This window comes from Venturia canescens, chromosome 1, assembly GCF_019457755.1.
Source record: "Venturia canescens isolate UGA chromosome 1, ASM1945775v1, whole genome shotgun sequence".
Taxonomy (NCBI): Eukaryota; Metazoa; Arthropoda; class Insecta; order Hymenoptera; family Ichneumonidae; genus Venturia; species Venturia canescens.
Window position 1 is genome coordinate 27,482,081 of NC_057421.1, and position 25,755 is coordinate 27,507,835.

The following is a 25,755-nucleotide window of genomic DNA, read 5'->3' on the forward strand; positions in this document are numbered from 1 at the left end:
CTTCCAATGAAAAATCGTTCTATTGGATAATTGGGATCATTTATTTCCTATGTATATATGCTCGGACTCGAGGAAACGATATCATTTGACTCTACTTCTAGCTGTACCAATGAGTTGCAAAGATTGAAAGTTCAATTCATTTTCACTGAGATAATTCATATTTCAATCCGTTCGGATAACTCAATTGCAATCGTGGAAAGCGACGTGCGCCCTTCCCCTTGAATAATCTATTTTGCTCACTCCATGAAACAGTAACTTGTGCTAGTGCGAAAAGCAACGAAGTCCTCGCTTCGTGAGCCATTTTAATCTCATTCTCCTCTAAAATGCATCTTAAGTCGAGGCATGAGATGATCCTATTAATTTCCGAAATCTCACTATCGTCAATGGGCTCATCGATACGAAACGTACATTTCGTACCAAATAGAAAAAAATTGTATTAAAGTGATGTTAACTGGTGGCCTTGGAAGTGTGAAAACCACGCGAGCGTGGAGAGCTGTACCAATAGTGTTGTAAGACCTCAACTGTTACCAGAAGATGCTGCACCGTTACTAGGGCAAGCCTCTGCTGATGGAGTGACGAGCTTATGCCTGCGAAGCGTGCACGGGATGTAACGTATGAGCAAGTACCTTGTTGAAAAATAGCATGTACAGAAGTCGTATGACATTTGCTTTTTTTTCTTCATTTGTCGAATGTACTTCTCTATAATCGGAAAATAAATATTTTTACAATAAACTTTGAGCTTTTTTCTCGATGATATTCGTATTTTTGATCTTGAACGTTTCGAAGGTTGCCTTGCTCGCACAAAACGAAGTAATAAGGTACTCGACCTCAATTTCAAACTGACGAAAAAATATTTATATCTCTTTTCCTGGATGCTGGAATAAATGACACTGCTTTCGAACAAGTATTTTTCCTTGCACGCATGATCCTTTTTCACGTTCGGTAGAATTTTGTTTTTATTCAAACAAGATGTTTTTAACTTAGAACCACGGGGTTTTCTTTTTTCATTTTATTTTTCAGTGTACTCCAGTTACTATCAGTTTCTTCATACATTGTGAATCAGCCCGTTCATAATATACAATAGCATATCCGCAGTCGCTCTCGCTTCCTCGCGTTCGTCCTTTTTGCCAAGCTTTCGCTTTTATCTTCATTTTTTCGCTTGTAGGATGGAGAAAAAGGAAAAAGGGAAGCCCCGCATATCCATCGCCCTTCGGGCTTCATATCTATTCTCTCTTTTTTCGAACTTTTTCTCACCGTGACCCGCCACGGACAAAGAATGCCTCTCATGACGTTCAATCACACTTTTCAGTAGTTTCCGTTTCATAACATTTTCTCAATGTTGGCTAGTCGAAGAGCGCCTTATCCAATTATGGACGAGATCTTTTATAACGGTGATTTATAAACGTAACGATTTTTCCCTAAATTTAATATATGCATATAGCACAAAAGATCGAGCTCGCGTGCGTTCTTCTCTCAACGGCAACAGTATATGATTAATTAAGGACGGTCATTAATCAGCGAAGCGCCTGAGCCAGAGCTCTCTCACGTGTCGTATATTGAGGCTCGCAAGAAATACACGGCACTTGAGCTTTCCTCGACTTTCAACGAGAACGAGAGGCGAAGGAGAGCGAGATGGATATACCAAGACGACGAACCACCTCGCACGGTGCAAGGGTAGTCAGCGTTCCGACTGACCTTGTTCTCCGCGTCATTCTTTTCTATCGCGTACACACTCTTTTTACACTTCGGTTGGCTCTCGTATATTGTGCATCGTGCATTGGCGACTGGGACATATTCGTGAGTATATTGCTGCTTTTAATATCTGCAACCGCACAATTGAAGCATTTCCAAGCCTTTTTCTATCGCATTCAAGTCGCTTCGTGTATACTCTTTCAAGTACTAGGTAAAACTGGTTATCTTAGCGCTGATGTGCTCATTGTCAGACGGAATATGAAAGAAAAATTGAAAGAAAAATGAGCCACGGGAGCGGTTCGAACTATCGAATTAACGAAAGTACGTGAAAAATTTTTCCTTTTCCGTTTCTCTCGTTTCTCGCGAATGACCCGTGGGCGTTTAACGTACAGAGGGAGTGCTCCGAGGCTCGATTAAATTGCAATTAGGATCAAGCAAACGCTCCCACCGGAAAGAGAGGAAAAGGGGTGAGAAAGGAGAAAAGGCTTAATTGCCAACGAAGCCGAGTTCAAGGTGGACATATGAACGAAATGCTGCATAGCGGGAAAATAGGTGTCGAGGATGGCACGAGAGAAAATGTGAACAGTATTTGAAATGCCGGAATGGAATTTGTCGAAGAATGAGGGAAGATTGAATTCTTCGGAAAAATTTGGTATTCGCGCTTTCATGGAACGTGAAAATCTCGGAAGTTTTAATCTTTCACGAGTTTTTCGGGAGCGAAGAGGATCTCTTCAGGTTTCTGAGAATAAGCTCGGTGCGGGTCATGGTTGCCGATATCGCGTATCGAGTTGAAAGATCGACTAAGAAAGTTGGCTCCATCCTGAGGGTTCTCGACAATTCTTTCTCCTTGTTCCTCTCTTTTCTTGCCTCTCAACCGTTAAGGTAAACAAAAAAATCACGCTTCCTAGAGGTACTGCACGTAGCTTTCGACACTGCGCCGAGATTTATGGAGCTCAATACGAACTTTGTTGCGAATGAAAGCCCGGATGTCCTTCCCTTCTTTCGCTTAGACTTAATTCCGTCTCCTATCACAATCCTTATCGTGTCTTCTTGTGCTCCGGCATTTCCCCCCTCCTCTTTTTTCCTCACCAATTCACACCTGGGATACTCTATAAAAACGTGAAAACTTTTTATTTTCAAATTTTATCCTCAAAAGATACACATCGAATTGTGACGATGATTCTGCATCGAAAGTGCTATCGACGACCATCTATAGAAATGCTATTGATTCATCGATAGATGCAGAGGCTGCGAAATCATCTTGGGTCACAGTCCCAAAGCAAAAACACAGAATTAAGCACCAATCGTTCCTATATAGCGACAGCAGGATTCCTCAATAATTCACCCAAAAGTGACCCTTAGTAGGTCATAAGGGCAAGCTTTCGCAGCAGGGCTTCGAAGATAGATTTTAAATAAATATGAGAAGTTCATGCGAAGTGGTGGCGGCCGAGTTTCATAGGATGGCTGTGCTTACCTTGTCTACCGTATAAATAACACTCACAGACTTTCTTTCATATAACGCTCGAACCTATAGACAAAGGTCACCCCCACTCCTGCTAAAGAACACCTCAGTAATGTATAATTAGAATATTGGGTTTATTCGTGAAGCCCAATTATTAACGTCACAATTTTTCATGTTAGAAATATCAGAAAGCTCATTCCCTCACCGATGAACTATCGGCAGTCGTTGCGAACTGTAACGTGCCCGGTCAATAACCGAGAACGCAACAAACAAGTTTTCCTTTTATCATCATTTATGTATGAATATTATAGCTGTAGAGGAAGAATGTTCTCTTTGCTACCATTGACCACGTACACATGGAAACTTTTATGAACTATTCTATTCTTAGTTTCTGATACTTATGGCTAGAGATCTTAGTTAGAAATGATTTTTTTCGATTAATAGCTCGAAATACGTAGAAAGAAAAATGTGCTATCGTACACAGTTTGCGTCTGCCGTCGATACGACCTATAAATTTTGTATCTCGTGACAAGCCGGTACGTTTACTCTCGAGTGCTTCTCGTATTCGAATATTGATTATCATACAGGTGTAATTATGAAGCGGCTATGCACAGAGAATATCGTAAATTTAGCGAATCATAGGGATCCGAATGGACTCTCGATACACGTCAAATAATAAATGAATTATCAGCGTTGAACAACGCTCCATTAAAGTGGAACGAACGATCATTTTCGCGATTATCGTTGTTCAGAAATCCCAAGTTAAGTGAACCGTGGAATTTTTCAAGCAGGCTACAGGTGTTTAATATTTGGTTTCAAGACAGGTGCTTCAACGCAATGCATTCTCCGTGGACGACGATCTCAAAGATGATTTGTCGTCGGAGCGATGTAGATTTTTGACACACATTTTATTCTCGATCGGGGTCTACCAATAATGATCGAATCGTTGGCGTCGTCAATCGATGCTCCATGCCTCCGCCGTACACTCTCGTTGATTCCCTGGACAAATTATCTTCGCGAGCAAACGCAAAATTCGTTTTATTTGGCGCAGTCGAGCATCCCTAGACGATAAATTTTGATTCATCGCATCAATCCTGATTTTTACAATACGATTGCACCGGAATGAAGAAAGCTCATTGTCAGTTGTTTTCTTTCGCTTGCAAAATTCTGATTCCTCCGTTCGAAATAGTAAAAAAATGTGCTGACATCGTGGACAGCGTAATGTATCGCAATCTTAAATAAAGTCATCACGAGAATGAGAATTCCTTGTTCAGTTCGATGAGCAAAACTTTTGTTGTATTCGCTGTTTTTACATGTTTCCTTATCACATCTACGGCACTTCGACGAGTGTCGACGAATGTATGAAGGGATGTGTGTTATTCCAAAGCGTCTGCCGCGTGTTTCTTTTTCTTTCCGAATAATTGATCATCAATACCGCATGTTTCGATAAGCAAGGTGAATAACTTTTGGCGAAGTTCAGTAAAATTATTGAGCTGAATTTTTTTCATCTTTTCAAAACGAAAATTCAATTTTTCGACTAAAGTTCTCTGTGCAGTTTTGGCATGAAGGAAAAGATAAGATTTTTGGAAACAAAAACCCGAAAGTTACCGATCAGTTTCATGTTCCATTCTCCAGTCTGCGCGGGCTTACCGAATAGTCTCGTTTTTTTGTAACAATAAAATAACCCGGCTTTGAGGATTTTTCATCACGTCGTACAGAGTGACGGGTTGGTATTGAGCTTCGGTAATTCCGTGTCATATTATAGGATCACGAAGCTCTCCACCTCTCGGCGAGCCAAGTGTTGGCCTTATAATGAAATGATAAATTGAAGACTCCGCAGCCTGGCGAGAGATAAACATTGACTGAAAATGACTCGAAAACGGTAAGAGGAAAATTGCGTTCGGCATGCTCCAAACGGGCCAGGCTGAAAACACGACATACTAAATAATTTGAATATGTGTGTGAATACATAATATGGATACATCTAAATTTATATGTAAACGTTGTGTTATGATATAGTATAAGGTGCATGTGGCGTTGCTCGTGTGTGCGGTCGCGAGTCGGACGCTTGCGCAGTTCCGGAGCTTTGCCAGACAGCTCGCCGCTTCACGGGCGCATCTCAAACAGTGCGCGATCGTCTCTTAAAGCGGACTCATTAGTCCTGCAGCATCCGCTCGCGATAAAAGTTTTGTCAATTTCCTTTCGTCCATCTCTCTTCTACCCTTTCATTACTTCCTTGTCTTTTATTGTTTCACCTCATTCTACCCCGAGGAAAAATATCTTTTAACTTCCCTACTCGTTTTGTACGCTTTGCCCTGGTAACGAAGATCCGCTTTCGAATCAAACCGAATTTCTGCGACAATTGTATTTTGCATCTCATCTCATTTTTCTTCCTCGCATCGAACCTCTTGGAGTAAATCATAAATCGAATCGTCAATGAGGATTTAAAGGAACTCTGTGCCATCCTTGACTGACGTTTTGAAACTCATTAATACATTCGATCGTATCCAAAATGCTCGTCGAGTTTTGAACAAAATATTATCAAGGGAGTAATAGTTGTGCCTACGAGAGTTTGCCGTAGATGAGGCGTCGGCGTCGAAAATATCCGCCACGTGAAAGGTGCAACGTAAAGTTGGGTCAGCCCAGGTGTGCTGGTGTTCCCTGCCACATCGCAAGCTCGCCCGCCAGTGGAAAGGCGCACAATAACAAAGCGACACACACAGCAACTGCCTTTTCTCAAATCTCGCATGCTTTCGATAACGGAAGTATATATTTTTTGAAATATACACAAAGGGAGGAAAGATCATTTGACAAATGATAAATTGATACTGCTAAATGGTAGACACGACGTTACGCGATTTCGCGCTGAAAATTCAGCCCATGCTCCAGCCTCCTTCGGGACTGCTGGAGATGGCGTCACTAAGATTACCGGATTCGGAGGAATTCGACATCGACGCCCGCCGAAGAACGAGCGGAAACGTCGGACTAACGACGATCAATCCTCTCCACATATCGATCGGTAACGATGTATTCGTACAAGCGAAGGACGATCTGCGAGAATATTTCAACAGCTCGCTAACCGATCTCATTACGGCTAGCTCAAGATCGCGGATCGACGAATCTTCGGGCTCGCTCTTCAACGCCAGTGAAAACGCAAATATTCCAGTCGAGCATGCATCCGATCGTTTCTACAGACACAGTATATCGTTGACCGCGATATATTGTATCGCGTACATGCTTGTTTTCGTAATCGGCCTCATCGGCAACAGTTTTGTTATCGCTGTTGTTTATCGTTCACCGAGGATGCGAACCGTCACCAATTTCTTCATTGTCAATCTTGCCATCGCCGATGTCCTTGTTATCGTTTTTTGTCTGCCGGCTACCCTCGTCGGAAATATTCTCGTTCGTGAGTATTTGCTTTTTCTCCTCTCCGCTATATGCTGCCCAAAGATATTGTATGGTCAAATCGAAATTTAATCAAGACCAATTACGTATTACATTGTACTCGTCAATCAGTTGAACACGCCGTTGACACTTTTATCATATTCTCTTGATTTACCGATTGGATAAAAAATACTTCACGAAATTGAAAGACGCCATGCGTAACTACATCTTGGATCGTTCTTGACAATTTTTTCGATCCTTTTATTTAGTTGACTCAGTAAAAAAAACGTGATTAACTGAAAATTGAAATTCGATTAGGAGTGTAATGATGATAATAAGAAAAAATTCTATCGCACATCGGGAGACTGGAGATGTTGTGGCATCTTTCTCTGAACTTGGTATATAACGATATTTGGGTTGCTGCTTTAAGCACAACACTCTAGACCACACCTACCCCTGTCACTTGTAGTTATGCACTTCATAATACGAGTTTACTTCTAAGTGACTAAAAACGAAGAATTTTATACTCAACACTGATTTTCAATATTGAAGATACCTGCTTTGAGGAGTAACAAAGGCCTTTGCGTCGAAGATGAATTCGTCACAGTCGAATAGTTTCTACGATAGAAATGAATTTTGATTGCTTATATTGAGCCAAGCAGGATGGGAAATTGAAATGGTCGCGAGGTTAACGTCGCGTTCAAATAACTTGCCGAAATATATACGAACATAGCGGAGAGAGAATATCTGTTCGAATTAAATCCAATACTCCCAATGGCCCGTGGCAGAATGGCCGTGAAATGGTGTGAGAGAATTTTGAAGAATCGCGTCGTAATTTTCAAGAATCACCTTTCGGCATAGTCGAACGTTCGGAGACTCGCTTGGTGTCTCAAGAATTCCATTTAACTTGTACGTACCATGTATGTATATACAGGTGTCCGGACGTTTCATTACTTTTTTTACGATTCTATTTCGATACTCGCCCACTAGCTCGATCCAACTTTCTTCATCCATCACTGAGACTTTTCGTCTCTCTTTCTTCCTCCTTCCCTATTTCGTACCAAGCCCGCACGAGTGCCTCCAGAATCCATTCTCTTCCGGGACGTGACTCGCCCAGAAGTTCTGGAATGTAGAATCAAAGGGGTGGACGTCGGTATTATAGAAAGTATCGCTTGTCACACAACAGTTGGCATTCGCGTGTGTGTGTGCGTGTCCGGGTGTATTTGCAAGGGGGTAAGCTGTGCAGTTTGTATATCAAGGCAAGATGTACTCACAGGGAATTCGTGTCGTACTCACTGTGTCAGCGCACTTAAACGGAAAGAAAATTGTTTCACTCTACTAAATTAAATCCTTTTTTCTGAACAGCTCATTTTAGCAGGCAATAAATCACTTATTTGATGAATATTTTCCATCGAGTTCATTTGGTATGATAAGTATTTTGTTACTCTGCTCTCGCATTCTGCTCAAAAAATTCGTACTAACTAAAGTAATTGGACTCAATTTCTACGAGATTGAGCTTATTCGAATGGGAATGTTCGTAAATGAAATACATCCTTGTTTTTCTTAATGCGCGACCCACGGAACAGACGTTCGAGAGCAGGCCAAAGCAAACGATGTGCTCTGTAAGAAACGTAGTAAAATTAGCAGCTTCCCGTCGCTATCGCGCGAATGCTACGACTATTATTCTTTTGAGTGCCGGCAGCTAAGAGAAAAGAAAAGAACGAAAAATTCTGGACTTTCTGCTCTCTTGCACAGTTTTTTTCATCCATTGGCATTTCATTTGGAATTTTAGCCTTTTAGAATTTTACGTACAATACAGTAATTCGGGAGTGTTATACTCAATTTTTAGTATTGGAAAGTGTTTGGTCACATTCAACTTACACACGTTGCGATCAAGCTTTTTCTAGTCCATAGAATATCTAAGTTTTTTTAGCTTGTAAAAACGGTCCCTATGCCAGCCACCTGGTGTTTTTCCCCATTTTTATCTATGTTCTCGTTCGCACCTCCGATCCACTTAAGTTTCTCATGAATACTTCCTCACGACGGCCCTCGTATTTACTTCCGTTTCCATCTATTATGCTCCGCGTACCTTTTCTCCTGTACTTCCGTTTGGAGTTCTATAGATTGCAGGGAGCGAGGAAGTACGCGGAATCGCGCTCGTGAGAGTTCCTACGAGGTGGTTGCTGGCCATCTTCCATCAGGAGTTTTCGCTTTGAAACCATTGATAAAGCGATTTGAGAATGGGAAAGGAGAGGGGTGAGAGAAAACGTTTGCTCGCTCCGCGTACAAGTTCGCCTACATGTTAGACCAAACGTACATTTGTCGTGAAAGTTTCGTCAAGTTTCTCTTCCCCCTTTCTCGTTTGGATGCTTGAGAAAACACATTGGGAATTAAGATACTTTTTGGCTTTTGGCTAATATTTACCAACTCTGCTGCCTCCCGTCGACTCTCGCTTCCTGTTTCCTTCCTCTCTCCGTCCGTAATTCTACTGCCTTTTTTTTCGTTTAGTTTTTCTTGGCATTTCCGTAGCGTAGACATAGTGCATGATGAGTATTTGCCGCAGACAATTTCATGGACGAACGGGAATATTTCGAGTATTACTATATTTATTTTTATTCTTTATGGTCCTTATACGTTATGTACATAATGGAATTGAGTGAAACTTCCATAACAAAGAATTATGAAGAAAACGTTGCAGACAAAGAATAATGGTTGAAATTGAGCTGAAAAAAATATTACCTTGAAATTCGCTGGCAACGAAACTGAATGCTTAAAATCTCCGGTTCGTTGCGTCGATGCATGCACATCGGAGAGTCGGAAAATATGAGAGTAGTTCATCGAGTCCTCTCAGAATCTCTTACGTGAATTGCTCAGTGATAAAAAGGCCCGAGTTACAGTCACGTGTGGATTCGACACATTAGTTTATCTTCGTCGTCAAGACGTATCGGCTTTTGAGTCGGGAACGACGGCCTAAACAGCGACGATGATCGCCCAATGCATTGTTTCAACAGACAATTGTTATTCAAAGTCACGAGGATGACACGACACATTATCCCACGCGATCTGCGCCACTTATCTCACTTCTCCTTCTTCGTTTTCTTTTATGCTATAAGGCATTCGTTTATGCGAATAATGAGGTGACGGAGCGAGAGAAACGACCGCATGTGCTCGTCAACCTTCGAAAGAGACCACGGGACTCGAGCGCGTTTCTTCCGAATGAATTCGAATGCAAATTATCTCTCGTCTTTACAAAATTACGTTCTTATTTAGTCTGGCTCCGAAATTTCATGTATCCGATTTAGCTTGAACCAAACATTTGGTTAAACGATTCATAATTGATTGAAACCATTGATGGGTCAATTAGATTCAGACATTTTCATGCGACCAACAATCGCGATATTTTTCAACTTGATCGTGATCGTCTCTTTACCAGCACGGATAACCATAATCACTGCAAATATAAAATAGCCTTCATTCGCTCCATAAAACAATTAATTCACGGCGGGATAATCGATTGACGGAACAATGTGAATTTCGAATCCTCCAAAAAATAGTAATCGACAGAATTACTCTCCCAATGCTCTCTTATTGCCCAAATTATTCTGTCGTTTTTTACGATAATTAAAATAGTGAGAAAACTATAAACTATCTGCAGTGGAACCACGACAGTGAAAACACAATTTTTGTATAATTAAATCTGTTAATCGATCGGTCGCTAATTGATATATATCGATCGTAATTAAGCATTTTTCATTGAATTTATCATTGAAATTAGTATTCATTTCACGATGAGATCTGCAGACAGGAAAGCTGAAGGTGTCATCTCACAAGCTATGAGGCCGAACGAGTCTGCTATAACGTTAACCCCATATTGAAATAAGAGGTAGTAGGGCATTTCGTGCGAGGACTGGGCTCATCGAAGCAAGTCCATCTATTGCATAATGCAAAGGAGCGCTCTCCGGTCTACGACCAACGCGCCCATCAATTTATTGGAGTATGCTTGGAGGATCGTAAGCATTTAAAGAGGATAAAAGCGGGTAGGCGGGCATGAGTACTGAGCGGTGGAGCGGCACCGTTCCAGGGCTGCACCCCATGTTGGTACATGCCAATGTTTCTTATACAGCCTTACCGATATAAGACTCCGCGATGTTCGCCGATAAAAGTTGGCTGGAACCTGAAGTATTTAGTACAGAGAAGCTCCCATCTTTGAACCTGATTCTGTGTAGTTTCAGGCTGCATTTGATAGGGCACGGCAAAGGGGTTGCCTCGCGTTCAAATGGGAGTGCCGCGCGCAAAGTACGGAGCGCGCAAAGGATACAGCGAAAAGCGTGCAAGAGAAAGGGTAGATGGTGGTTGGCCGGGGGGTTGGTATCGAGTGCGCTCTCTTGCACGAGGTGAACGACCCCGTGTGACCGCGTCCCGACGCCCGGCGCTGCACTCTCCCTGTTCTACCGCACCGCTCCTCTCGTCCTTGCTCCGCATCCATGCGAAACCTTCTTTCTACCCTACTCGCATGTATTCGCCTTTCTGTCTCTCAGTCTCTTGACTCTTGGAAAACTGGGGCTCGGCTATACCCCTCCCTCCCCCCCCCCCCTCCCTCTCGCTCCTTTCTCTCCGCTTCACCTGTATATGTACGTGTATTTGCTATATATGTCAGTAGATAATACGTTTGGCTTTTGCTCGATGGACGTATAACCAACGGTAGAAACCGCCCTTGTGCCTTCGACCCGGCCCAACACTCGCACAGAGAAATGCCAGGCCCGCGCTTACCCCGCTAGCCTCATTTCCGTGAACGCCGAACCAACACCGCGATATACCATCGCCCAACCAGACTCCAATTCTGTTTGGATGAGTCCGTACCTCGGTTCATCTTGGTCAATCAAACGCGGGGGATTCAATATTATTTTGAAAATTTTCATTTCGATATTCAATATTATGGATAGAAAATCCCTGCACGATTCTTTAATCCATTTTATTTCGTCACAATTATTTATTATCGAAATTCTCATGCAGATCAATTTATCTGCGAATGAGAAATTATTTTCGGCAGAGAAGCTGTGAGTAATACACGTTTCGAGTGGCAGGATAAAAAGTAACATTGTGCAAGGAACGAGTATCTCTTCAGGTGTGAGTCGGCGAGTGCAAGACGTGCATTCGTGTATACACAACTGTTCGTATATTGTTATTATTGTGAGAGAAGGAAAACGTGGAATCGCAGGCTCGAGTTCACGTACAGATGGGTTATGTATATGCCCAGATAAATGAACACTCGTCATTGGCATTGACGCCGTCGCCTTCCTTAATTGGCGATACGTTGTCAACGAAATAACGCGTACAACGAGTTGAGAATATTTACATACCGGTGGAAAAATCCAATGAGTTTGGCTGAAATCTTCGGGCATGTATCAGCCAAGTGAAACTGTCACTTTGTAAATCTTTGCTTTGTTTCGTACTGCGTTCGTTTTAGGAAAATTCATTTTTCAATATTTTTTTGCCAGCCAAGAACCAGCCAGTTACCAATGAGATGAGGCATGTCAAAATCATAATAACAAAGATCATCATTTTTCAAGTTAAAGAAAAATATCTTTTAGCTGATCGTTTTGAAGTTATCAACACAGTCTCAAACCACGTTACACACACACACACACACACACACACACACACACACACACGCGTGCTCATCATCGTTTCCGTGCCGTTGGTATATCCGCAAATGCTCTCATTCCATTCTGATGGCCATATTCTATGCCAATTTTTCACATGAACGGGCATAGCATGTGTTAGCATCTTCCCACTGCTTCGATCACGGTTATTGCAATTCGACATGAGGGTATTAGAAGCTAGCGCCAGTAACAGCGGCGGTAGCGCGATACCAAAGTAGCCCGTGTATTCCTGACACAAACCCAGCACAGTAGAATTGTACGAGCCCTTCGGAAGAGAGGGAGCGAGAGAGGAGGATAACCTGCATTCGTGTCAAGGCGAGTCGAGGGGCCAACACTCTCGCCCGACCTACATTCGCTCTCGCAGTTCACACACCTACCACCTAGCTCGCCACCCATCTACCTGGCCACCTACCCCTGCTCACGGCATTGCCGGTTCTACGGCTTTCAATTCTCACAATACACCCCCTCCCTATACTTTTCCGTTTGTGGATCACGTTGCGCACGTTTCTCTTTATAGGATAGCCTGTATAAATCGTATATATACTCGTACGTACCTTTGTATTGTAATCCATCGTGCGGATCTTAGCTCAACATACCGGTACCGGGTTCGCAAATCTCGAGTAGACTTGCTACCAAAGCGTACAGAAACGAAACCATCCCCTCCGTCAGTTTCGATCCATTGTCGCAGCCAGCCTGCCGCCAGTAATCCGCAACGAGCTGTCGCCACCGGCTTTCAATGAAGTATAAAATCACTCGACGCTCCCCACATTTTTTCTTTCCCAGACTTTTTCACCTTTCACACTGCACTATTCGGCTTTTGAATCGAGAAAAAATCATCTTGATTGCTCAGCTCGGTTTCCGCGCATCGTTTATACTGGAAAACTCTTCCACCTTGAGTGGATCAACGCGTTTGTTTTCCGAAAAGGTCTCGACGAGTATATCAATACGTACGGAGAGGATACGCTCCGAATACCCCGGAATATCGCCTCCCCGTACACCAGGACGAATAAGCAATACCCCCAGGTACCAAGAATGGCATGTGGCCACTAATAAAACTCACTCGAAGCAATCGCGAGGAAGGAATGGGAACGAAAATGTGAGACGATTTTCCAATAATAACGGCGTTCCAGGCACTGCAAACCGCGTCGGCTTACGATCTGTTTTTCTTCACATACCAATGAACACAAGCGGAATGGTCGCTATCTTCGTTCTATCTCAAATAGGAACAAATATAAGGTGTATTTTTGGAAAGGGATGTGGAATAGCAGGTCACCGGGTAAATAATAAGTGAAGATAGAGAAAATACTGAATTGACCTGATGGAAGGGCATCAGACGGTTGTACGGTTAAGCATGTATAACTAGGTCACCAGCATGCTCGCAGGTTCGATACAACAACTCTGAAAATTCGTGGTGACCTATAAGCAATGTTATATATTTCCCTTCGGAATAGTAACAACCCAAATAATGGTGAAAAATAGATAGAATAATTGAGAAAAAAAGATTCGATAAAGCTCAACAATTTTCACGCTTTCCTCTGACAACTTTTACTAACATCGTTTTTTACTAACTTACATTAAAGACGATTTTCGACGTTTAGCTCATGTTGTGTGTTTGTAGCATGATCAGGGTGTTGTACATAAACCGAATGCACCGATCCGATAATCCTCCCTTGGAAGCATTAATCAAATCTGCCATCCAGAGCAGGTTTGGTTTACAACTGCGAGTACACAATAGATAAGGAAATATGAAAAATTCGAAATCACAGAGGCTCCCCGTTGATACAGCAATTCGAGATGCACAGCGATGTTCGCAATGCAATGTCGTTACTGGACGAAAAGTGTGGCTGAAACATAAAATTTTCATAGTGATTAACGAAGACAAAAAGTACGTCAATTCCATCGGTCATCCGATCCGAGGAAATACGCAGAACAACGGAGTCGAAAAATCGTCGAGAAAATGAGCCCCGAATAAATCATTTTTTCTGAGCAACAATTGCATAATTATTTATGATGAACGATACGTGTACAAGGGGGCTGCCAGACGAATAGGAGCTGGATGAGAGAGCGAGAGCAAAATCGAGGAAAGGTGTATGCCACAAGGGTGTTTCCCGTTGGGTAAGCCACTGCCGGGTTTCTCCCTCTCTCTCCCCTCGTAGGCGCAGCAGACGGAGACATGGCCTAGTTCAGACTTGGTCCGTACAAGGTCGAGCCTCGTGAGAAGATAATTATACGTATCTAGGTCGCAGTCGGATATCCGGTGCGTTCCAACCACTGGTACAACGGGTTCTCGGTATTCTTTTACACTATCTGTCTGTCCGCATCTGGATTAACGTATACATTTTTACATACATACCGGACTGCGTTTTGAACTTTGATGGACTTATCAAGGACCACCGCTTGTGCACATGGGATCGGATTTGATCCATCTCCATCGGTCATCGCCGCAGATTTATGCTACACACCTGCCAAGGATACGTGAAGATATCAAATCTTTCATCAAGTTTCGTGCCACGCTTTTTCGAATTATGGTATTTTGGAGGGTGTTTGTGTGATCTTTCGATTGGATTGCCAGCGACACTATATAGCGCTCGTTTCAGCCGATCGTGTCGATATATATGCGCGCACTGTCATCGATATACCAGCAGCAGAGTGATTCGTACTCTGTAGCCTCTCATCCCCTCAATTTATCTCTCGATTCTGTTATTGGTCAAGGGTATCTTTGAGCATATATCGTGGGAAAATTTACGAGCGTGATCACCGGAGAACGCCATAGCTCGTTGGTCAATGTCGAATACGATCAAAATCCGAATATACGGGACCGGGCACCCGCAGCGCGTGGGTAACCACGTGCAGGAAAATACCTACCACCGCCACTAATCCTATCTCCGTTGCCTCCGACATGAGCTTGTTTCGCGAATCAGGAAGTCCTCCATGATATCCTAATCTTTGAACCTATGGAAACTGTATAATCAATGCGGAGATATGATTATATAGAAATTTTCGTTGAATCATTAAAACCCCTCAACGACACACCTCTCGAAACTTATCTTTCATGTTTATTCATAAAAATCTTATTTATATAGCAGTCAGTAGGATCGCTGGGTGAATTTATTTTGGACAAATGAGTCGTTACGTAGCGCACATGCATGCAGTCTGTTTCGAGATTATCATTCACCGGGAATGCCTTAATCCAAGGACAATCGACAAGAGCGACACTTTTGTGATCGTTTTATTACTGACGACCAGCAAGAGTTCGTGATACCGTTGTTCACAACGGTGCACATCTCTGTCCATGACCTTCTACGTTGGATTATTCGTCCCGGCGAGTGGGTACGCAGCGTGTGCCCTACTTCGAATTTTGATAAGACCAGCCGAATATTCTGGCTCGCTGAGCCGATGCGAGGGTGTATCATTATAATTGCGAAACGCTCCGAAGTATAACGAGCTAATCAACACGCCGGCTGTGCACTGCACTTTCTTTTACTGTATACGCACCCCAAAAGTATTAAAGTATTCCACATTGTGCTCGAGCGGAGAACGGATCGAAATTGGAAGGTTGCTTGTCACGAAAATTCGACTAACGTGGACTCCGTTTCGAAATTTTGCAAGGGTCAAGGCACACGGATGCTGCACCTCGACTCCATCGTGTACGGAGGTCGCGTGCTCACTTTTTCCACAAGTACAGCCAAGGGAAGGGGTTACTATCGGAAGTATATAGTATTGCCTGTAGGGGAGCAGGATACCGTAAGGGGTAGAGGGCAGTAGGACACCTGTACAGCAGAGCGGTATTCGGGTCATGCATCTCGGCCACATCGGCTGCACTAGGTCACTACCTCTTGGGTAGCTATACGAGCTCCCGTCACCTTTTCGCACACATCGAAAGCGAGAAAGAGAGGGCAGGCACAGCGGAAACCCAACCAACCCGGCTAGGATATCTAAACGTCGACCTACCAACCCCGAAACACCTCTCATCTGTTATGTCCACGCAAGCTTGTCATCTCCCGTCGAAACAAAGGTCACATATCCGAAATTTTAGTATAACATGACGAGGCGCTCGTTCCGTGGTTAATTTTCGTGCTTATTTCTCATTTTCCTCGATGCTATTGTCATCCCGTTCTCGCGGCAAGGGCTTACAGCCATGGGACGGTGCCAGGGCTTTGTTTTTCGTCAGCTCTTTGTTCGGGATTCTGGCTCTAGCATTTTTACACCCCGCGCAATAATCAAGGCAATATTGATGCTAAGCAGACGGAAGATAATTAGGTTTAAATATGCATTCCTGATATTCTGGCATTGGGTGGGAGGCACAAACGTAGATGGCAAGTGAAATTTAATCCATCACAGAGACACTCGAGTGACAGTGCATTCTCAGTAGGTCTGTCATCCAAGGACTTTGGCCATGAAGAACCGTTAAACATTAATGGCAAAGCGATGTCAAGCTCGTCAGGTTTACGGTTAGTCCTTGGAGTCCAATGCTGTTCTCGTGGATGGTCGTGACTTGTCACGACGCTAAGAAAATGTGAGAATATTTTTCGTCGGAGGTTAAATAGTGTCTTCAGTGAAAGTCTAAGTAGGAGAAAGATAGCGAAAATCCGAATTACACGGTAAAGAGTCGTACGGAAGATGGGACAGGGAGGACGAGATCAAGGTGGAGCAGGACGAATGGTAGTGCTGTTATATAGGCAGCGAGGCACGAAAACCTTGAAGTTATGTATTCGAAACCGGGGCACTGTCCCCGAAGAGGGGTCTCGCGCAGCCGCAATGCTGATTCGAGTCTACCGTGTTCTTCTCTCTCTCTCTCTCTCTCTCTCTCTCTCTCTCTCTCTCTCTCTCTCTCTCTCTCTCTCTCTCTCTCTCTCTCTCTCTCTCTCTCTCTCTCTCTCTCTCTCTCGGAGGCGAATGCAACCACGCCGAGTATAGGATCGTACTCTTGTATAGGCACGGGCCAGGGTTCGGGGCTTGCCCTACATCGAGCCAATCCACCACCGCCGAGGGAACGAACATTCGCTCGCAGATAGGTAGCAGGTCCGCTTTTCTAACCACGATGTGGAATGACTGTGGCCATCAATGTAACTCAGTGGCAATCCTCCTTTTCGCACCATCCTTCTTTTCCTGATGACTCTTCCACTCTTTAGATGTTTATATATTCCATACAGCAACGTCCCCTCGAGAATTTTTCATCTTTTATTCAGTCCGTTCGTTTCATGTCGAGTCTACAGTCCAAAATAAACATTCTATTCTAAAATGTCCGCAAGAATCTCGATATTATATGTGCAATGCTTATTTGGATATCCATGATTCTTCTCATCAGCACTAGCCCAATGTAAACTGGTGAGACACAATGGACAAATGCTAATCGTCGATGAAACAATGCTACTTGCGAGGTATAACTGCATTAAAAATGAGGTAAAGCGGGATACAGTGACACATACTTCAGGGATTGAGGCAGGTTCTCGCAGCGGATCCAGCCAAATAGCGGGACAAGGTTATGCCACATTGTTGCAGGGTACTCGATCCACTAATACTACGTGGTTTACGTATGTTAATATGGATTTTACTCGCGAAATACCAATCGAATTCGTCCGTTCGCTGAGTTGATAGTCGACTTGAAATCGATCCTTTTCTCTTACGTGTCGAGACATCTTCGTCGTCCGAGCGTCCTGTTAATTTCTTGCTCTCCTCGTAGCCTCGCGCCTTCTCCTCCCCTACCTCATTTCAGCCTTACATACTCGCCCAAAGCCGCTCTGCCACCGCCGGGTATCTCCTTCTTGACCTGGCCAACTCTGGCCCTTACAACTTTACGACTCGTTAAATATTTACACCCTCGTTATATTCTTCGATAAATGGTCTTTCCTTCTACTTCTGGTACACTCTTTTCGATCAGGGAATTACTGTAGTGCTCTATGCACTGCGATCCTCACATCCTTCTTTTTAACCTCGTGCAGCTCTTGTCCATACACGAGGAAGCTTTATTACAACAGGCAAAACCATCGTTGACGATTCGTTATGGTGAACTCAACAGCGTAAAAACTCGTTGAATTATTAGCTTTACTTTCCTTTGAAAATATGCGCCTCGCTAGCAGAATAATTAAGTCCCAGCTAAATTTTCTAATGGAAATTTAAATTTATCTTCTTCCATTGAAATATTCTCGGAATATGTGAACAATTTGTGGATTTTCGAAGATAGAAACGAACATTTTTCAATACTCGTGGAGTGCTACATCGAGTATAAAGAAATTGTTGATGAAGGGCCATAGCAAAACGACTTGACGTCAAGTATTAGAAAAACCAGTGCGATGATGGTACGTACGCGAATATATAATGGGTTTTATGAGGTCATGGCGTTTTTAAATGGTGTTCGCGGACGATTTGTTAGCGGCAGCAAATTTGAATATTGGTCACGTATTTTTTTCTTGATTCACTCGTTCTATTGGTTTCCGTCCAGCGAATTCGAAGATATGATTTGATGTGTTGAAATCGAACGTTCTGGAAACATTGAATTTCTTGCAGGCAAGGAGGCGTAAGTCAGATTTTTATGTTAACTCAAAGACGCCGCTAATGGAACGTCGATTCGGGGCAAGACGTCCTTTGACATTTTTCTTCACTGTTTTGGACCTCTTTTCAGCTTAACTGGTTGATTGTATTCTGCTGAGAGGAAACTTTACATAACTATGAAGGCATGCCTCGATGTTCGCTCATCTGTCTGCCAAGTTAGCGACCCCAAACGGTACTTGAGAAACTCTTCTTCAGTTCGTTCTACAAAGTCTTGCCCAGGAAATTGCTTGGAGGATCCCTCATGATGGGTCGACGTGACTCGAAGGGTCTCTTTCCCTTGGAGAAACCTTTCTCTGTCTCTCTTGACGACACAACGTTTTCAAGCGGTTCAACGAATTCGGTCACCCTAAAGGCTCGTTAACACCTATCGGGTTCTCATGCTTATCTCCTGTCAAGTGGTTATGTCCCCAAAAAGGAGAGGGCTTTAGAATTCTAAGAGATCTTGATACGTTGTAAACGAGTTCATCGCCCCAATTAACAGAGGAAGGCTTGACGGCTTTGTCGGACACCAAATAGGAATAAGCACGCGACTCGTTTTATTTGTTACTTATTAGAACCATAAGACACGAGATTTTTTTGAACAAAAAGCACGAAATTCAGCGACTAAAAACTTTCTTATTGAAGAATAATACTCACGGCCAAAACTAACTTTGTTTCATTTGAAAAGATGACTTAAAATTTGTACGAATTCATCAGAGACGGCTCTTGACACTGATGATGAGTAATTTTTTTTCCGCCAAAATGATATTTTTTTTAACGAGCCAATACGTCAAAATATTCGAATCTATTTATAAACCGTTTCGTCTCTTGTCAACGTTTCCTTAATTAGCAAAAAAAACATTCCATTCACTGGATCAGATACTTCAGAGCAGGCTGTACAGCTATTTTGGCACACGGCCGTGAACCCTCATACAGGACGTATACTAAACAGAATAAATAGACATGTGAAGCTGGCAAAAGCTATTTCACTGTTCACGAAGGTTTTTTTCCTTCGTATAGTTTGTGCGAGTGCAAGAGGAAAGTCTGTTGGCGAAAACCAAGAAGATCCATTGGTCTTGCATAAATTTGAATGTTTACGGATTACCAAATGTGTATTTCCACTTGATGTTTTGTGTCAACAAGCATTTTCGAATTTTTATTGTTTAATTCCATCGGTTCTTGATTTACATTAATTTCTTGGTTAACAGTGCGAACTTACACCGATGTCTAATTGTTACGCAAATTGAGGTACTGATTCAAAATTTCAAGCGCGTTTGATAATTGTCGCTTTTGTCAAACCACCATTATTTGTATTGCTTTTCTTTTGCACCTGCAAAACTCTCTTTATGGATAACAGAATTCAATCTTGACTTACAAATTGCTTCACTTTTTATGCGCTTCGAGGATTCCTCATCCACTCCACTCAACGTTTGTAACACAGTGGAACTACGTTTTTGTCATGTAGTGAACTCACGTACGTAGTGTCTCTCGTAACAAACTCGTACACATTTGACATCGAGTCAAGTACGTTTACGCCAAATGCAAGTCCGATTCACGGTCGTTCTCCCATGTGATATCCCTATTGTGAAGAAAGATCAGAGTCAAGGTCTGAACTAGCGATAAAATAAAAGTTCTGACGTCTTTACTACTCCTCTTGAAAGTTTGCGCTTGCGAATAGTTTGCCTCGAAATTACACACTAAGAATGATGATGATTATGATGGGAAAGGGAGCGACGGTACATGAGAGGAACATACCAGTAAAATCCAAAGGTGCCTATGTTGAGATTGAATTCTCATTAATGCTTACATAGTACACGTGGTGGAATTTCAAATTTTCACTCCAGCATCAGAGGCACGAGGAAGGAACGGGACCTCGCTGTTAGCCATTCCTGTGTATAGAGAGACGCAATCAACTCCATTGTCTCCTATTTCATGATGGCCACCGTTGGCTTTCTTCTCTTTATCACTCCGTCACGGCGTGGTGTCATCTCCCCACACTGCTCCCCCTTTCTCTCTTTCTCTTTGGAGAAATTCATAGTCGACAATTCGCAACAATTTAAGACACGCGTTGGGAATGGTTTTCAACAAAACTGGACCGCTTAGCGCGTGTCCCTGCACGCAGTAGTACGGCTGAGTTTCGTCAGCCCTCGAACACTTTAAGTTTCTAAACCTTGGTCATAATATCATGATCTTCAAAAATCTCTGGTAATGCTGATTGCTGTGCAGTGAAATTAACACAAATGGTATGGTTGTTAGTTGAAATCGTTGGTAATAAAATTTTCGAGTCATTCGTAGTATCCGATGTGGCAATCAATTCTACTTGCTCCAGACTTCTTCAGTTCAGAATAATGAATGAAAAACTGGCTGGAATTGATCTACGAGGGGTTTTCACCGAGCTCGATTTTGGGTTGAAGATAACTTTGAACAAAGTCAAACTTCTCGGAAGGTTGACCGCTCAGTTACACACCGGCTCTCATCGCATCGATTGCACAGTGCAGAGACTTTTTCTGAGTTTCTGATGGCGCTAACCAGCTGAAAGCTGACCACGGAAACAGCTGACTCCATCGGCATAGATTTTCTACTTTTCCTTTGAGCCGCTGCGAGTCCTACAGAGAATTGCATTAGATCCAACTAACTCCGGACAACAAGTTGATGGAATGGGATTGAGCGAAACATGGGAATTCGTTAAGTCGAACTGCAGGTAGATTTTAAAGTGGTTGGATGATACAGTTGAGTCACAAGAAGTAAGCTGTATTAACGAAACAGCCCAAAATTATAATGGAATCAGGCATTGTTATAATGGAACACTTTGGCGGATGAAAACTTGAGCCAGTCATTTTTATCACTATCGATAAGTAGGACGAAACTCGTAATAACATGGAGCTTGTTAGCGAACGAAAGAGGCGGGTCATCAGCGTTGTTCAACTTATTTAGTCAAGCAAGTCGAGTTTTTTTGTTTGTTAGCACTTATTATGAACGATACTTCGATACGAAGGTGTTACATGATAGGATACGTGGCACATCCGCATATATTCGGAGGACATCCCCTCGAAGGATGCGGAGAGAACAGAGTTTATTTAACTTTGTGCATGAGAGTTCTCGCATTAGAACTTTATACAACGAGGAAATCACCACCACAAACAGAGTTAGAAAGGGTTGGAGGAAGAGAGGACTATAGAAGATGTGGGAAGGACGCCAGTGGCTTGTGGTTCAGAAGACACGAAGTTTCTCTCTAGTGTTTCAGCATTCTCTTCCGGATTTCCCCCTCATTTTCTCCCCTTTCTCTCTCACACTCTCTTTCTCTGTCCCTTCCCCTTTCCTTTTCGCTGCATAGTTTCTTTCTTCCAACTCATTTTATACAAGGATGAAATTTCGGTAGCACAAAATTCTACACTCCTTTCTCACGTGCAGTTTCCATTAAGCTATGGGCATTCGCCGATTCATATAAATGGCGACACGGAGATGCGAGTTGAAAGTAAAACGCGTACATGCAGATTGCGGAAGAGAAGAGATGGAGAGAAACAGGAAGAGAAAGCGCGAGAATAGTCTACTTCGATCTACGATGTGGAACGATAACTATAGGAACTTTAAGCAGGAGAACTGTCAGCAATAAGAACAGCACGTATAGAATCTAGGTACACCATTCGATCGTATAAATCGTTTTAGCGGAATGGTGATGGCGGAATGTACACATGCTCCGCCCGGAGAATCTCCGCCCTCCATCCCTGTCAACTCCTTTTGGACTGATCTATAGTGCTGCAAACGTGGAAACGATTCGGTATCTCCATGCCCAAACCTCCCTATTCTATATCTCCTGGCCGATCCGATATTCCGATGGAACAGCGAGAACACTTCGGAAAACCGCAGAACGAAGGGATTGCTGATAAAGCTTCGTTCGAATCGTTCCAGTGTGAGAATGCTTTGATAATAGAATTCGCTGGTCGTGAAAGCAAGCTCACTTCTTCGGGGAGATGTGCCGTTATCAGCCCACAATTGCTACGTTCAATCGACGTCTCCAACCTAAACGCATCCACCAAAAATTTTCCTCCAAGTCGCCTTCCTCGCCAAACCGCCATCGTAAACTGCCTTTCCTTACTCGTCAACTGCGTGTGTGCTCTCTCCGACAAGTATTTCAACAGCTCATCCAACTTCTAATGCTCTTCATTAATGAGCTTTTTTCAATCGGATTTAATCACTTTGACTGTGAGACTTCAAGAGTATGAGATTTCAAAAAGACTGAATATTTGAACGAAAGAGCCTCGAAAGAGGATTTTTATTCATTCTTTTTTCATACTCGTATTACCAACTTATTTTAACGTGTTTCAGATTATGGTTGGTTTTTGGTCATGATGGTTTTCGAATTTTTATAGTCTCTATCTCACCTCAAGGCAGCATATCCATCGCAGTTTGACTTCCAAATTATTTTATGGCAACGATAAATATTTTGGTAAAATTTTTTTCGTACTTCTTTCGAGGAATAATAAAATGACAATAGATCATTAATTTTATTACCTTGAAGATTTAACGGAAACTAATAAAACTGGATTATGTCATATTTCACGTTGTTCGATCACTAATAATGATTTAATTTTCTAACTACGAGTTACTAAAAAGTAATAACTTGGTGGTTTCACTATTCAATAATGTCACTTTATCGGTGGCTTACAAAGATCAATGATGGATGAAAAAGGTGTTCGCGGTCTCCCGAGGTAACTGAAAACTTCCAAATTTGTCTTCAGGAATATACCGCCCGTGCTGAAAGCGCAGACCTTTAAAGTTCGAGGGGTTGAATATGCAACGGAACGACAGAGTTAGATTGCTCTTGTGATTTAACCTGTCCCTCACACTCCGTTCTTTCGTGTCAAACGTTCTTCGAGCGGTGACAGCAATAATATTGCAAAGGTTCACTTTATTACGATCGTGTCAAAAAAGTTCTTTTTCTTCTTTTACATTTTTTCGTTCTCTCCCTTTTGCTCGTGCCTCACACTCTATCCGGGACTTTGGTAATCGACGAAAAGCGAAGCAGCAGCCGAAATACTCGACTGCACATACTTGTACGCTTGCAATTTCGTCCTTGGCATTTGAGCAAGATTTCGTCATTTTGTAATTACTCTACAATTAAATGGAACGAGTTGTTCACAGATTGATAAATTTTCGGAATTACACAGGCTTCAATCTTCAGCGAATAATGCTTCGGGATTGAATAAGGATTAATTAAGTTCTACTACAAAATGGTTAAAAATTACTGCGATCAATCCTGCACAAATTATCCTTAAGGTATGCTCATGATTATTGTGTATCATATAAGGGTTGAAGAAATCTGTGTCCGATTCGTTTTAATTTCAGGGACGTTAAACGTGCGTTCGGGATAGCCAATTTTCCATATTAGTCTTAATGGAAAAGTTTTCGATGGAGGCCACCTCGAGGGGACGGCCAATTTCTCCGAACTTACTTTACTCTCTGTTTAAATCTGTTTCGAAGGACCTCAAAACGTTTAATACATGAATTGGAATTTTTCATCAAGGGCTTCGAGAAACGGAGGCGTTTGACTGCTCAAAAAAATTGAAGCTAGGGAAATGGATAAGGTCTGTTGTTTAGAGACTTTGATAAAATTTATTTCAGACAACACATAATCAATCGCACGATAATTGACTTCATCAACCGATCGTTGTTTGTCTGAAAGCATTAATTTGCTCGACAGTTCTATCAGACGATTTGATTGTTGCTTGACTTCCGACTTATTCCGTATTATGAAAAAAATCCTTCAATTTTATTGTCGATAATAATTTTCGTAACTCGATATTAGCTACGGTCACTGGTGATTATGTTCTTCAGAGGCGATAACGAGATTCAGGAAAGCTCGTTGGGCAGTATCTCCATCGGTTCATTTTTTCGACACGTATACTTATTTCGCGTGGCGAGGACAGGTTTTCATTGTGATTCAGCATTAAACAAGGGAAATATAAAATTCATGGATCGAGACTTGGTTCTGGCTCAAAGCCGTCCATTTTTATTTGTTGAATTTTTCAAATATCTCGCCTCGCTCTCCTTTTATCTGTTCGAACAAAGGATCAAGGTTGTTTTTCAAGGAGCTTTTACTACGTGCCATCTATACTTTGTTGATACGTTGAACCGGTGATACAGCGATTCATTTATAAACGAGCTGTTCACTAATTAAGGATGTAGCAATTTATAGGAATAAACAGTTTTTTAAAATCATTTATCATTATACTTAAAACATTTACCATTATTACAAAGTTTTCACGAGCGAATATGTTACAAGAGTGAAAGTCGATTGACACATCGTATACGTGATTAGTAAACGAACTCAAGGATTGCGCACTCTGATGTTGAATACTAATTGACCGAATGGCATGCAACAGCGAAGTTGCAAACCGTCAAGTTTTCGGAAATGTCTCATTGCATAGCTGGTGAAAAGTCTCACGAGGCTTTTCATCTACCCACACCATGCTATCATGCCATCACGCTGTACTTCATTCCACTTCATTAATCTCCATCTTCATTTCCACCCTCCTAAGAGACTCTGAGACTCTTCAAAAGTGTCACCGCCGCATACAATAGCACTATTGTATTCATCATATTGTATTGCATCTGTGCGGGGATTAAGGGGGACTGAGAAACCCGGCCGATCGGATCGTATCAATTAATCATCCTCACGTGCGACGATTGATTCGTGACTTGGTGCACGGTTCAGTGGTCACCCAACCAAGTAATGGTCTCATCGGAGGCTGTTCATCTTTGTCGCCGGCGCCACCCACTGAGTATACACTCATTACTGTGAATGCAAGGCGTTGAGATTTTTTTTCGCGATTTATTCGGTACCTCATACAGGCATTATTAAATGTTTTTATGGTTTTGATGGGTAATGTACGAGGCTATCTGGCTTAGTAAATAGGATTATTAAAAAAAAACGTATCTCACTAGGAGTATTTGGCATTTCGGAATATTGCCATGTTGCAATGGAACTTATTCTTACAGAGGTTGTTCATGGTGGGTCATCTC

General features: G+C 42.4%; 1 protein-coding gene across 1 annotated transcript in view; it reads left to right on the forward strand.

The window, feature by feature from the left end:
• Positions 1–5,291: 5,291 nt before the first annotated feature.
• The window catches only part of LOC122412525 (neuropeptide SIFamide receptor), a 37,830-nt gene continuing 17,366 nt past the window's right edge, over positions 5,292–25,755 (forward strand). Inside the window, exon 1 of the mRNA XM_043422117.1 lies at positions 5,292–6,560. Within this exon, the coding sequence (XP_043278052.1) occupies positions 5,990–6,560 (571 nt within the window). The 5' untranslated portion in view covers positions 5,292–5,989. The remainder of the gene's footprint in view (positions 6,561–25,755) is intronic.